The sequence below is a fragment of the Pieris brassicae genome, chromosome 3 (genome assembly GCF_905147105.1).
Source record: "Pieris brassicae chromosome 3, ilPieBrab1.1, whole genome shotgun sequence".
In the NCBI taxonomy this organism is placed as follows: Eukaryota; Metazoa; Arthropoda; class Insecta; order Lepidoptera; family Pieridae; genus Pieris; species Pieris brassicae.
The window spans coordinates 7,553,629-7,567,611 of NC_059667.1; the positions used below are offsets into that span (position 1 = coordinate 7,553,629).

At 33.4% G+C, this 13,983-nt stretch overlaps 2 protein-coding genes across 2 annotated transcripts in view; one reads left to right on the forward strand and one right to left on the reverse strand.

The window, feature by feature from the left end:
* Positions 1–8,401, forward strand: part of LOC123707765 (synapsin) — an 85,314-nt gene extending 76,913 nt beyond the window's left edge. The window contains exons 10-14 of the mRNA XM_045658104.1: positions 1,316–1,428; positions 2,444–2,540; positions 4,512–4,679; positions 4,987–5,215; positions 5,476–8,401. Coding sequence (XP_045514060.1) covers positions 1,316–1,428; positions 2,444–2,540; positions 4,512–4,679; positions 4,987–5,215; positions 5,476–5,663 — 795 coding nt within the window. The 3' untranslated portion in view covers positions 5,664–8,401. The remainder of the gene's footprint in view (positions 1–1,315; positions 1,429–2,443; positions 2,541–4,511; positions 4,680–4,986; positions 5,216–5,475) is intronic.
* Positions 8,402–8,408: 7 nt separating this feature from the next.
* On the reverse strand, positions 8,409–12,036 carry LOC123707359 (UPF0691 protein C9orf116). The gene is made up of 3 exons (XM_045657360.1): positions 11,808–12,036; positions 10,332–10,418; positions 8,409–8,777 (listed from the first exon to the last, which is right to left on the reverse strand). Exons 1-3 carry the CDS (start codon positions 11,959–11,961, stop codon positions 8,653–8,655), a joined length of 366 nt encoding a protein of 121 aa, XP_045513316.1. The 5' UTR covers positions 11,962–12,036; the 3' UTR covers positions 8,409–8,652.
* Positions 12,037–13,983: the final 1,947 nt, after the last annotated feature.

Consider the following 13,983-nt stretch of genomic DNA (forward strand, 5'->3'; position numbering starts at 1 on the left):
TAACTCTGGCTAAACTAATGCGAGTATTTTTATCATTGAACTCTGAGGAAGGGAGGAGTTTCTTTGCAGAAAAAGATTTGAAATAAAATAGTTATATTTATTATTAAGGTTTTTATTCCGAAAAAGCGAACAGTGTCAATGTTCCATATGAAGCTACAAAAAAATCATATTAAGGCTATGAAGTGCTGGAGCGCTAGCATTAATATATGTTTATAACCTATGTATAAAATGATATTATCAAAATTTTAAACTACAATTCAAATAATATAATTTACTTCTGTAAACACTATACAATTTATTAGAATTTGATATCTTTGAGAACTTGCCATTGAACAATGAACATACCTACCGTACCATTAAAATAAACTCTGACAAGTTCAAAGATAAGCAAAATTCAAGGTAATATGATATGTAGATTGGAGTTTTCAGAAAAAAATATATCATAAGCATAAAGAAGTCCACTACTCGTACAATGATTTTTACACGAGTAAAGGCTATATTACACCGGGGAAACGCTGTGCGACATGCTACAGAGTTAAAAATGTCGCACATTGTGGTAAGAACCGTGTGGCATGGCAACACCTTGCGTCTTGTGAGAGACTGTCGCAACTTGTATCTGGGCACAATGGATTCCATGCGATTTTTTTGCGCCAAAACCGTTTGTAGGGTATATTTTTGTTTGTATTGGTTTTCGAAAGTGAGAATTTTCTGTCATGGAGTGGTGTTACGAAACGACTTTAAAAAATAAAATATATTAATTAAAAACAAGTACTCAAAATCCTCAGTTGACATTCTGGAAAAGTTTCAATATAAAGCACCATCGTGTATCTTAATTTTTGTTAGTAAACTAGTGCGTGGGCCATTCTAAAGTAATCTTCTGATTCACCAACGTTTCTTCTTCCGTTGTATAGCTGTATGGCATGGTAGTACTAAATAAGCTGCTGCAAAAGGTACTTGATTAGCCATATTTTATCGCCTTGATCAAACAAGTAGGTCGTCGACAAGAAAAACTCCATCAAAAGCACAATACTTAGAAAATTATCGAGACCCGATGTTGCCTCGGCGTAAATAAGGTTGCTGTATGCCACATATGCTGCAAACGCTTTCATTTTCTAGCATGCTACACAATCGCACTTTGTTGACTCTGCACATATATATATATACGAGCCGTAACATTATAAACTTATAAACAAAAACCCCGTTAGCAAAAGACAATTAAATAAAAAACTAATACATATCATACGTTTTTACCTTAACAAGAAGAACAAATGGACGTATTTCTCGACAAATCTTTACGATTCATTTTTGTTTAAAGGACATCGCTGGCGTTGTAGCAATGTTGGGTAGCTACTGCACCGTTGAGCCATACATCGACGCTAAATATGATATCCACATACAAAAGATCGGCACCAACTATAAAGCCTTTATGTAAGTATAAAATATTTAAATATCTGCTCTGTTTCGTCTGTCAACAACCACGTGCCAAATGAGAAGATTGAAAAGGACAAATCCATTCGAATTAGTTAATTAGCGTGAAGGCACCTTAAGTGCTAAACAGTTGTAAGTTGATAAAAAATTGTACTGAAAAACAGTTAGAGAGCGTAAGTAGTGTTCTTGGAAACTTTTTTATATTAATATCCCTTCTTAGTAATTTATTTTAACTATAATTTTAAATCATGTCTTTGTTCAGAGACAATATATATAAGAATAACGCTTCAACTAAATCCAAGACTACAGACTAAAATTTCATACCTAGTCATCCTGCGTGAACTGATACGTATAGCTCGTCGGCAATATTATTCAAAAAACCATTTTGAATCAATAGTTACTGTGTGTGTGCGAATAAACAAACACTTTTTGATTTAATTTTAATGGGAAGAATATTTAATGAAAAATGCGTAATTTGTATATAATAATAATGCGTTTATTATATTCATAAAGCGCCTGATAGATATTTCACTATTAATATGTCGTAAGACTTAAAATAACAAAAGGCTTTCGGTAATTATTTATCGGTGCTGTGCCCATATCCTGCTATTTAACCCCATATATTTCTGATGTGATTTATTCCGTAGTACTGAAGCACAAAGAGATAAGAGAGACAAAATTATTTTATGGCTAATGCAATAGGGCAAAAATATTAAGACCAAATTGTACATACTCCAGTTAACCTAAATAAGTCCCAATGAATCATTCGAAATACAAAACTCCAATGTTATATTAAAGCCATGTTAAAAAAGCCAAACATTTAGTAGGAACAGTCTAGATATGTCCATTACTTAGCATGCGTGATATTATCGCAAAACGAATTTTTACGACATCACGCTTGCTACGTCACCATTCTATCGTTGATGGAATTTGGGATGTCTTAATTTCCTTCAAACTATGAGGTAATAAATATTCTATTTACTATAAATGATTAATATTTATTACTGTATTTTAGGCGCAAGTCTATATCTGGCAACTGGAAAACTAATCAGGGATCAGCGATGCTGGAAGCTATCGGCATGAATGATAGATACAAGATGTGGATTGATGAGGTAAAGGTTAATTAAACTATACAGAGATTATATCAAAAGCTTTTAACTCGTAGAAAATAGAACTTTACTGCTCGTTCTTTCCTTAAATTATTTGTAGTGCTCAGTTATCAAATAAGTAGCTTACATTTATTCATTATTAATTTACCATAAACACTGTGTGAAAAAGCCTAATATAAGATAAATATTATTTATTGTGTTGTGAATTCAAAATCAAATAAAAGGTTCACACAACACCAGACGGGCAAATAAGCGAATTACATAGTTTGTACCAAATAACGGTTCTGTGGCCGTTGTTACCAATATTTTAATAATAAGCCCCGACTCGTCGAGAGAAACGAGACCTCGTTTCGATATATTCTTTATGTAAAAGGGACACAAGTGTCATTCGTTCAATAATTTCATCAAAATAAGTTAGGGAACAATAAACAAAGACTGATAATATATTCCTAATTCTTTACATTTAACAACACGCACAAACACTTACTACGAAATTATAAAATTGCGGACGTATAATAAATATAATTGACAATAAGGTAATCAAAAAATAAAAATGCCTCTAGCATATAACTTGAGCGAAACATAGAAGCAAGCGATAAAATATTATCGGCCAAGTTAAAATACTTTAGATCACCTTCATCAAAAATATTTACAGTTAAAGTTATTTACAATATTTAAAAGTTAAAAAATAATACATATTTTTATTCTTGTAATCTAACACAGATGCATTAACCAACTATAGAAATCTGAATACAATACTGATTGAACATGAACATATTTGACATAAATATATAAAACGTACAATGTTATAACAACAGTGATCATTATTTTCACTTCAACCTCTTATTGGTGAAATAAAATATCGTAGTATCGATTTCCATTGTTTCTCGGAAGGTCACGTTTGGGATCTCAAAGCTCAAATAGAATAAACAATCCACAGTAAATTGCTATCCCTGATTTGTTCAATTTCTTAGGTTTCCTTTCGGTTTACTTTTCGTTTTCGCGTCACCACAGCTGAATTGATAGCACATGGCGTTTGACATAGAGGACTTAAACGTGATTTTCTTCGATTACCGGCTGATTCGCCCAAAATTGATTAATCAAACGACAGCAGAAATGGAAATTCCCCATGCCCTATTACATTAAAGATGTGTCTTAACATTCTTAAGTCTTTTTTGTTAAGTTTCTAGAATAATAATGATAATGTAATAATGTTTATGCTAATGTTAATGTAATGCTTGTTTAATTAATGAGTACTAATACGACGGTGGTAAGTCGACTAAATTTTTGTCAGGCACTGAAGGCTGACATAATAACTGTGTGGGCCTGGGTATCCGGAAGCTAGTCAGTATAATAAAAAAAGGAATCCAATAATCGATAAGACTAAAACGAGCACTTAACATCAACGGTGGCGTATCACACTAAAACCTTCAACGATGTCTCAAAAAAAAAAGTAAATGCTATGCCGGCATGCGCATGCTGCGCACGCGACAGCGGTTAAAATTTAACTCCCTTGCGCAAATACACCGGGACACCACCTACCATCTCCGGTTCGTCTTCTTTGATTGACACCGATTTAGCGCGAACAATAACAATAAAATCCTTTATTTCAGTTATGTTACATTTAAATACATTCATATATTCGTCATCACATTCATTCCTAGATATATGTATACCCGTTTTCGGCAGAGGCCTCAAACCCTGCCATTTCTGTCTGCACTGCCATGTACCACCTGCTGTTAATCTGGTCTAACCACGTAATTATCTACCTGTTTTGCGTTTGTAATGCGTAATACCTTGTTTCTCCACTTTTCTGTTGTGTCTCGCCCATTTCCAATTAAATTTATTTATTTTCAGTGTCATTGTCGAGGTTGACATACTTCCTTATTAAGAAAATTTACTAATGACAGATACATTAGGTATGTACTGTTATAGAATAATTAATGCTATAATGAAGTCGGGACATTTTTATAGGTGAGCGAAATCTTCGGCGGTCTTGAAGTATGTGCCCTAGAATTAGTTGTTGGGAAGGATGGCCGCGAACACATCATCGAGCTAAACGATTCAGCTACCTCATTCATGGGTGACTCGCAGGAAGAAGACCGGCGCCATCTTGCCGATCTTGTCTTCCAACGGATGCAGGTAGATCTATTGCTCTTATCTCGTTATTTATGAAAACAAAAGATTATATATTTTACGGAATACGGATACAAACTGTAATTATAAAATGAGATCGCTCGTTAGTTTAGTTTATGACTATTGTCTAGATATTATAGCAGTTTAAACAACACATACACTTCATGAGTTTCACTATTCCCGAGTTTTTAAATTATTAAAAGTTAATTAGATTTTGAAATGCAAAATCTGTCTTTAACGTAATGCACGTTTGACCATTTCTTGACGTATTTTACAAAAAGCACAAGTCTAAGTCCATTGTTCTAATTTTCAGAACGTCTGCCGTCCGGGTATCACCAAAACGACATCTCGAAGCTCCGTCTCCAACAGTGGGGCAGCGTCGCCAGAAGAACGTACCCCAGCTCATGTCCCGGGAGGTCCTCCTAGCGTCCCACCACCCGCGCCACTTGCTACAGCCACTAGCATCGACCGACCCTTACCTCCGATTCCAGCGGAGCCATCACAACCACCACCACCACCGCTTACCCGTCGGGATTCTCAAAGTATTTAAATTTAAATGTTACCCTTAATGCAACATTTTCAATTGGCTTTGTATTAATTTTCAAAGCCATATTTTTTATAAATCAAAATCCGTAAATACTAATTTTAAACGACTTTCGATCTTGTTAAGCCTAACAATACAGATGATAATTACTAAGAAAACACTTTTTAAACGGATTGAAGCTATGTTTTCTTAATGTGTAAAAGCTATGTTAACAAAAGACAATACTATGATAATTACTACTACTTTTTAACTTTACAGTATCCCAATCATCAACGGTTTCCTCGTCGTCTGGCGTGCCAGCTACCACCGCCAGTGCTACTACAACAACCTCTGGCGGAAGCCGTTTTTCCCGCCAAGGTTCTCTGAGCGCAGCGCTCACTGAAGACGCGGAAGATACCATGAAGAATCTCCGAAAGACCTTCGCCGGGATCTTCGGGGATATGTAGACGGTTCACTTGATTATTTTGTTTACGTTTACAAGATTGGAGTTGTATTTCAATTAAGCAAAACAGAATTCGGCTGTCCAAGATTTTAGAGTAACCAACAAATACAAAATTTTACATTTTGTGACAGAAATTATGTAACGATTAAATTACGGTTATAATAATGCTTCTCGTCTCACAAACAAAAACAAACGTTAATAATATTATTATACTTAAAATGAACAGAATGTGTTTTTGCATTATACGAAAAAAATCTCTTAACGCAATATTCTTTAGTTTAAAACATTTTATTCAAAGCATAACTTAATAGATAATTTAAAAGGAGCAAAATCCATAACGGATTTCCTGTTTGCATCTTCCTGAACATTTAGTTTAAGTGTTGATAGTAATAGATTTTTTACAGTAAGTTAAAAGATGTGAATTTTACAAATCATATAAGCTATATTGTGATTGAAGCTCATACTTTTGAAATTCAGAATGAGAGTTGTAGTTTAATCTCTCTGGAATATTCTCAAGGAACATGATATTGCTACAAATATAGCTTATCTTTCAGATTTATTTATTTCGTGGGCGACGAATATGCTATCTATAGAGTATTGTTAGTATCTATAATAAGCTATTTAAGACAATATTGTTGAACGAAGTGTATTCCACATTTTATAGTATTATTTAATCCTAGTAGTATTAGATCTAAGGAGTTATATAACGTCTACTTCATTGCTTTCTTCCTCTTAGCTTTCAGTCTTCATATCTTTAAGTTGTCCTTGCTTCTTAGTATAAATTTGTTAGCAAAAAAGACTGCTCTGACATTATCAATTTTATCATATCAGGTGATGTTTCACATTGTTATTATTGTGCGTGCTTCGACTATAAATCTATCTTAATATTCAGTAGCCAATGTAGTAATAACTTTACGCGTATTAGTAGCTGATTTTGTAAGATAACATAGAGTGCGAAGCGAAGAGACACATAACAGATGCTTCTATAAGTACCAGTAGTAACTATATCGGAGAGTATTTATATCATATTTACATATTGCCTTATCATACATTCTAGTAAATACTATACTGGCAGTAACGACTTGACTTAATCTCCTATAATCCCTAGATGAGGCAGAGGGCATCCACAGTGAGTCTCCATCGCGTTCGGTCTTGAGCCTCGTATTTCACTTTGCTCCAAGTCTTTCCGGCTCTTCGAAGTGTGGCCTATACATTTCCACTTGGGTCGCTTGATGTGCTGGCCAATAGAGGTTTCTTGGCAGTGCTCCCAAAGTTTCTCGTTAGAGATCGAGAGAGTAGATACCCAGAATACGGCGAAGACAGCGGTTTTACCGAACTATATAATTATTGCAATCACAAGTGTGTACTGGAATAGATAACCTGCACAGTAGAGACATGTGCTTATAGAAGTTGTGTGTCTTGTAAAAGTAGAACTTACATTTTAAACTTATTTTGGCAAGTCATATCATCCCATTTACTGTTGTACAACGAAGATTACATGTTATAATTAAGAGAACGACGATTCAGAATGGGCAAGTTGAGTTTATGATAAGCACAGACTAGACCAACTAGATTTAGTCTGTGCATTGAAGTCAATAGAATTGTGTCTTTGCTGCTGGGGCCTTGGCGTTGAGTCATAAACATACGATATGTGTAGAAAATGTATTTGCACTCGTAGTTAGATTTTGACACGAAACCATTAGCAAGTATAAACGTGTATCGGTTAATATCAAAGGAGTACTTTAATGTAATGCTATTTTAGACTCATATTTTTTTATTTCTCTTAATTATATTGAACAGTGTTGGCCTAGTGACTTCAGCGTGCGTCTCTCATCCCTGAGGTCGTAGGTACGATTCCCGGCTGTTTTGATTTTATGTGCGGATCTAACGTTCGATCGAACGGTGAAGGAAAACAACTTTTATGTTCTTTAAAGTTAACTCCTCCTCCTATGTGACGACTGCTTTGCTTAACACCTGATTAAACCTGACTACTACCTGTCCTGGGAGGGTTAAACCTTTCTTTATTTTAACTGAAAAGGTTATCATAGCAATAAACTCATTCCAATTTTATTTTCAAGAGAAAAATAATTCATCAAAAAGTTACAACCAAAAGGCATTACATTTGAGTCCTCATAAAATTTTCTCTAATGACCATAGATTACTGATTACTAGTAGTACTGATTTTCCTTTGTTCTTTATAAGATGATCCTCGAAATAAATGTTAAAATATAAATTATAAACTTAATATAATGCTGTTGTTGTTGTTGCTAAAAAAGTTATACATGTATCTACTCGTAATATGATTTGTCATGATAAAATCAAAATATACTGTGCGAAAGCTTCAAGAATAAATAAAAAGCAATGCGTACTTTCGTATCTTAGCGTTTCGTACTAGCTTTGACGTTGTGGGAAAAAGCTCGCGAGTGTATTTTAATAAAGTATTCCAAATTATTCGTAAGCAAACTATACAATACAACAATTTCACTTGTAGTTTTCGTAACAGTATAAAAGTAATCGGTTATATCTTGATACAATCTTATATAATTAAAGAGACATGGTCTGTCGTGAATATAACATTCCAACATTTATTTGTATAAAATCTCCAAATAGTTCGTTAATTGGGGTATTAATCACGTAATCAAAGCAATAATTTTGTTTAAGTATCCTCATTATATTAATGACATCCATGTCTAAATTTAAAGGAATTTGAATGCATGTTAATCTATATAATAAATATATACCAAATACCTCTTTTGGTAACTAATTTATTTGTTGTTTCATTTGCCTATACAAACTCATCAAACAAAGAAATTACATTCACGATTATTCTAAATTCAAATTACAAAATTTAAAAACGAAATTCCAAACAAAGTATTCGTAAAAAGTTTTGCTCTAAACATCAACACTTCTAAAATGAAATATTTTCTAAACATATAATATAACAATCACGAGGAATAATAAATCATATATTAGCTGTTGCAGTAAATCTAAAATTAACGATATCCAGCAGGGTCCATGCCAGTATTTAGGCTGTAATTTCTGTACATGCCAGCTGCGGATAAACGATTTGTGAACGTTTGACCAGCGGGGAAAAATACCGAAGGGACAGAATGGTAACCTAGAATGAGAACCATTATTTTAATATTATAGACCAATTTTATGAAATTCCAAACTAATATTGACGTATAATATAATTAATACCCAAGCATTGACAACTAAACAATAAGGCTTAATTATCTTGAGATTTTATTATACGTAAAACTATCTATAACAACGTTATTCAATAATGAGTGTTATTAGAAAATATATGCTGAAAATCTTAAAATTACTAAGAACTAAAAAGCTTCATATTCAATTGTATGAACGATAATCTATCCTAAGTTGGTTAGAAAGTTAAAAGATTAAAAAACACATAAAACTTGTCTCAAGTAATTTGACTGTATATTGTTCTTATATTTTCTTTGTATACTACTTTGAAGGAAGGAGGTTGTGACCTTCCGACCTGAAGCGAGGATCCTCAATCAGTCTAACAGGCAAGCCCGAAGGACCCAGTGGCTAAAATCGAGAAGTTCTATATATGCGGTCGAGATAACTCTGGTAGCGTATCAGGGTATACCATTATTGCAGTGATTAAAGGCGAAGATTACAGGTGTCTCTACAAAACACAACAAAACCCAGACGCACATCATTCTAATCAAACGAAATAACAAAGCTTTATTTAGATTAAATGTATTTGGCAAAAAAGCAAGCGTTACTTATGTTGTAAGCATCATATATGTGAATGGTAACCATGGCAACGATATACTTCAATTCACAAGTCCCTTCAAGTCCCCAATTCTTAAACGGCCGGCAATGCACTCGCGAGCCCTTTCGCATGAGTGTCCATGGTCGGCGGTGTCACTTAACATGGTGAGCCTCTGCTAGCCCCGATCCTATATATAGAAAAGCAACTATTTGAATGAAATAAGTGTGGCATATTTATAGTAATGATTGACATATTGACAAATAAAACCTACAAATCAGCTTAAATACGTTTATTCCTTATTAATACATTTTTGCTTATAATTCTTTAAAATTATTAAATAAATGGTTGATCCATTTTTGTGTTCAACGAATAATTGCGATACATCCCAGCCGCTGCGAGATAGTTGGAGAAACTCGGACTCTTCGGATGATACGATGTAGGGACGGAATGCAAACCTAAAATGGCAATAAAAATGGAACACACAAATAATGAAATTGATACTTAGGTGTTTTTGAGGCTTCCCAACGTTCATATTCTTGAGGTTGATGCGTATGACGCTTCAGCGTGAGGCCTTCATAAATACAATCTTTAATATATAAAACACTTTTATGGCAATCACATGGAACAACATATGGCAATTAGGAATAATTCGTAATTGTCGTAATTGACAAGCAATGCAAATAATGAAATCTGAGCGATGTTATGTGTTATGATTAATTAATCGCATTTGTTGGGATATGCTATGGGTAGCTGTTATGATATCGTTGACGTATCACTAAGAATGAATAATACGAGAGCTTCGCGATTATCGTAATGGTAATAGTTTCCATGACAACCGAAGAAGTTGGTCAAAGCACGGCCTTGCTCTTTATGTAGAAAAACACGAGTAAAGACCTCCGCTAATAACTGTCGTGGTTTATAACATACCTGGCGGAAACCAGCCGTATTCACTTGCCGAAGTTCTGTAAAATGGATGTTGCTTACTCAATTGACATCCATAACCATTGAACCAATCTGAAATAAAAAAAAATTATTTTAACTGCAGTGGAATATTTATCGACTTAAAAAATTCTTATCAAAGTCTTTACAGTATCTTATTTGTATCTTTAAGAGCTTCTAGTCCGTGTATAATTTCTAACACCATAATTTTCTTCTGAAATTTTTCTCTTCGATGATTAACATGATTCAAGAAATGGCTATTGTAGCTTATAGATTTTGGTTCTTATAAACAAGTACATAAAACTAGGGTTAATCAAAAGTCATTGAACCCATTCATAGCATAGATACTATCGATAGAGACAGATGCGGGTTCGTTTAATTATAACTACATTTTGTCTGTGCCTGTACTTGTAACTCTAGATTTAATACGAACTTTTTCGTTCGATGTTACTACAATCCGGATGCGCAGGGGCAAAATTAATCTTCCTTCCAATAGCGACAACGATACTAATCCCGACGTTTTGTATGCATGAACGATCTACTTCCCTTAATATCCGCAGCGCTGATGTTGCAACTTGCATCAGAATTGCTATTGGATGTTATTCAAGAACCCTGAATGTTATGGTTATGCACGTTGCACGCACATTATGCACATGCAAAATGGACTTAAAGCAAAATTATGATTTTTAGACACATAAATAAAACATTTTGAAACTCCAGCAAAAACTATTCCCAATAAATAAAACAACAGTATTGTACTTATAATAACGAGGTAACTAATAATATAGCAGAAAAGACAGCTAAAGAGCTGTTGTTTGAATGAAAATTAATTTTATTAAAGTCAAATAAATAAACTCATACAGCTGTATACTTAACACAACAGTATTGAACTTTTGTAAAGAAGCTAATGATATAGGCAAAACGAAAATTGTCGCAAACAAATAGAAGAAAATTATTGCAGTACTTATGATAATTATATAACTAATAGTATTACTAAAAATAATAAGAAATTGTGGCAAAACGGCTAAAGAGCTTTTGCGTAAATAACATTTAAACAAATATTTATTTACATTAAATTTCCAAATAACGTTCATCATTCATCAACACCAACTATGCAAAAACAGTTTTGTATCGTGCTGCTTGGACATTCAACGTTTGCTATTTAAGCTTTGTTAAAACTATCACGGAACATGCTTTAAGCAATATTAAGGAATATTAAGAATATCCATAGCAGTAAATAACCTGGACACTCCATATACACAATCTCACGTCCATACCAACCTACAACAGCTGGATTAGGTATCAATTATTTAGTTGTCCAATATTTTGTATTGATTTCATCCTTCCGTAAATGTTTAAACTATATATATTTGGCCATATGTTTAATATTTTTTTCTGTTATATATATAATTTATATTAGCTGTAGGATAACGGAATAAATAAATAATAAGTTCCATTTCTTACGTGGATGTTCAAATCTCTTAGGCAAATTGCAGGTCAAAAATACGTCCGAGGTCTTCACTTCTTGCTTCCCGATCTCCTTCCGTAAACTCGCTCTATCACTGCACGTCGCAGAGCAGAATCCTGGCTGTTTTTGTGATGAATGTTCCTCACTCATGCTTCTCCAAAAATAACTTGTAAAAACTTACGAAATGCGAAGCAGAAATCAACTATTTATTTGTTGCCATGGCAACCGAACGGCATCGATCGTTGGCGGTAACAATTATTTAATAAGGTCCCATATAAGACATATTATACGTTCTACGAAAGACAATAATATATTTAATAACAATCAATATCTACACGATTCAATAAAGGCTTTAAGGCTCCTTAATGGAATTAATGAGGACTTGAAACACTTATTTATTGGTCACCAAGCTTCCCTCGTGAATAGAAAATATGTATATATTGATGAATTTTCACAATTTTATAAGTTTAAAATCTAAAAAGAGTCTGGCAGGATGAAAGGGTCTGAAGGAGGCATTTGTGATGGGCAAACGGACTTGGTTTGTTTTTAATCGACGGTGTGTAAGAGAATTGTCTGTAAAGGCTATTTATTTTATTAACTTGAACTAAAATCTGGAAGTAGAATGCAAAGATTTCTGATAGCAGCTAAGTATAGTTGATATGTAGTTTAACTTTACGCTAATATCGAAGTTAGACAAGTTAGTTCGTGAAGCATAACTATCTTAAGTACGTTTGCTGATAGCATAAATTAACTGCTTTAAGCTTAGGCACTCGTTGGGAATAATTAAGTAAACCTTATCAAGTACTCGTAAAAAATGTGCTAAGGATCGTTCTACAACTAAACATTGCCCTAATTTATTTGACTTCGTGAAAAAAAACTTTGATTGGTGATTACATCATCAGTAAGTATTTACTTTTTTATACATATTACCCATTGTCTATGCTTGACAACTAAATGCATTTCGAGGATTCCTACAAAAAAGGAAGGTTAATGTTTTGAGATCTTTGCTTACTTTTGCTGACAAGAGTAAGGGATAAATTGCAGTACATGTGCTTTCGTAATACTTGAACGGCTCCCAATGTACAAGTGATTGATATAGAATTTCGTAGTCTAAACCGCCATAGACATTTCTGTAGATGAATTATGACACTTATTTACTCCACTTTACAAATAGTTATGAATTTCTCAAAGGCAACAAATTTTTTGTAAGTTATGGTTGTATAGACATTATAGTATGTATGTATATGTGACGAATTGTCGGATGAAATCTTTATATCTATTTTATATGCATAAATATAAAGATTCATAGTAGGTGGGATCCTCTAATTGAGCAGTCAAAGGGTTCTTTTAAAGAATTAATGCTTTAAGGATATGAAATAAAATATATATCTCTCTATTTAAATAAATTAAATATGTATTCTCTTTTTTTACATAGAACAGGAAGAAACGGGTAGGAAGCTCACCTGTTAAGTAGTACCGCCTATTGTCACTTACACTGCCAGACTCGCAAATGCGTTGCTGGCCTTTAAGAATTCTTACGATGAAACCGCCAGCGCTGCACCTTGGACTCAATTGCCCTATGAATAAATTTAACGAGAAGGTAACCACGAATAGCGACCACGACAAAATCCGTACTGAAAATCGTTAATCAGCTGGTGGCCCATTTAGATATCCTAGAAGCTGGCCGTTAATAATAGTTCTATATATCTATATATACACACAATCTTCGACATAATATATACATGTGAATACATTAACAAATGTAAGTATCCATTTATAAACGAAAATAGAAGTTCAGAAACGTCTCATTTCAATTCTTCGCAAATACAACAGAATGAACGCTACTCATTTAGAGCTTGATATATTCGGTAGTGGTCAAATTAATAAAAGAGAAATTTAAAAGATTAATTATTTTTAAATATACAATTTCTAGAAAAAATAAAAAATTAGAATTAAAATTTATGTTCACCGTAATTGTCATTACAAAGAATAGATTCTAACGTATACTGTAAAAAAAGCATTATGATGTGGTATATTTTAATAACTATCTAATTAAAATAATATTAAATTATTGAGTGGCGACCTTTATCTCATTATATATGCAATGCTGTGAATAAATTAAACGTTATCAACAGTATCAGGCCGAACAACAATTGAGTGGGAGTCTATCGC

What these genes read in the sequence shown, in the direction of transcription:
- LOC123707359 (XM_045657360.1), bottom strand. Translation starts at nt 11,961, where the DNA reads ATGAGTGAGGAACATTCATCACAAAAACAGCCAGGATTCTGCTCTGCG. An exon ending in TAAGAGATTTGAACATCCAC is followed by an intron (nt 10,419 to 11,807) that starts GTAAGAAATGGA and finishes TTTTTATTTCAG; the next exon opens with ATTGGTTCAATGGTTATGGA. An exon ending in ATACGGCTGGTTTCCGCCAG is followed by an intron (nt 8,778 to 10,331) that starts GTATGTTATAAA and finishes TTCTCATTCTAG; the next exon opens with GTTACCATTCTGTCCCTTCG.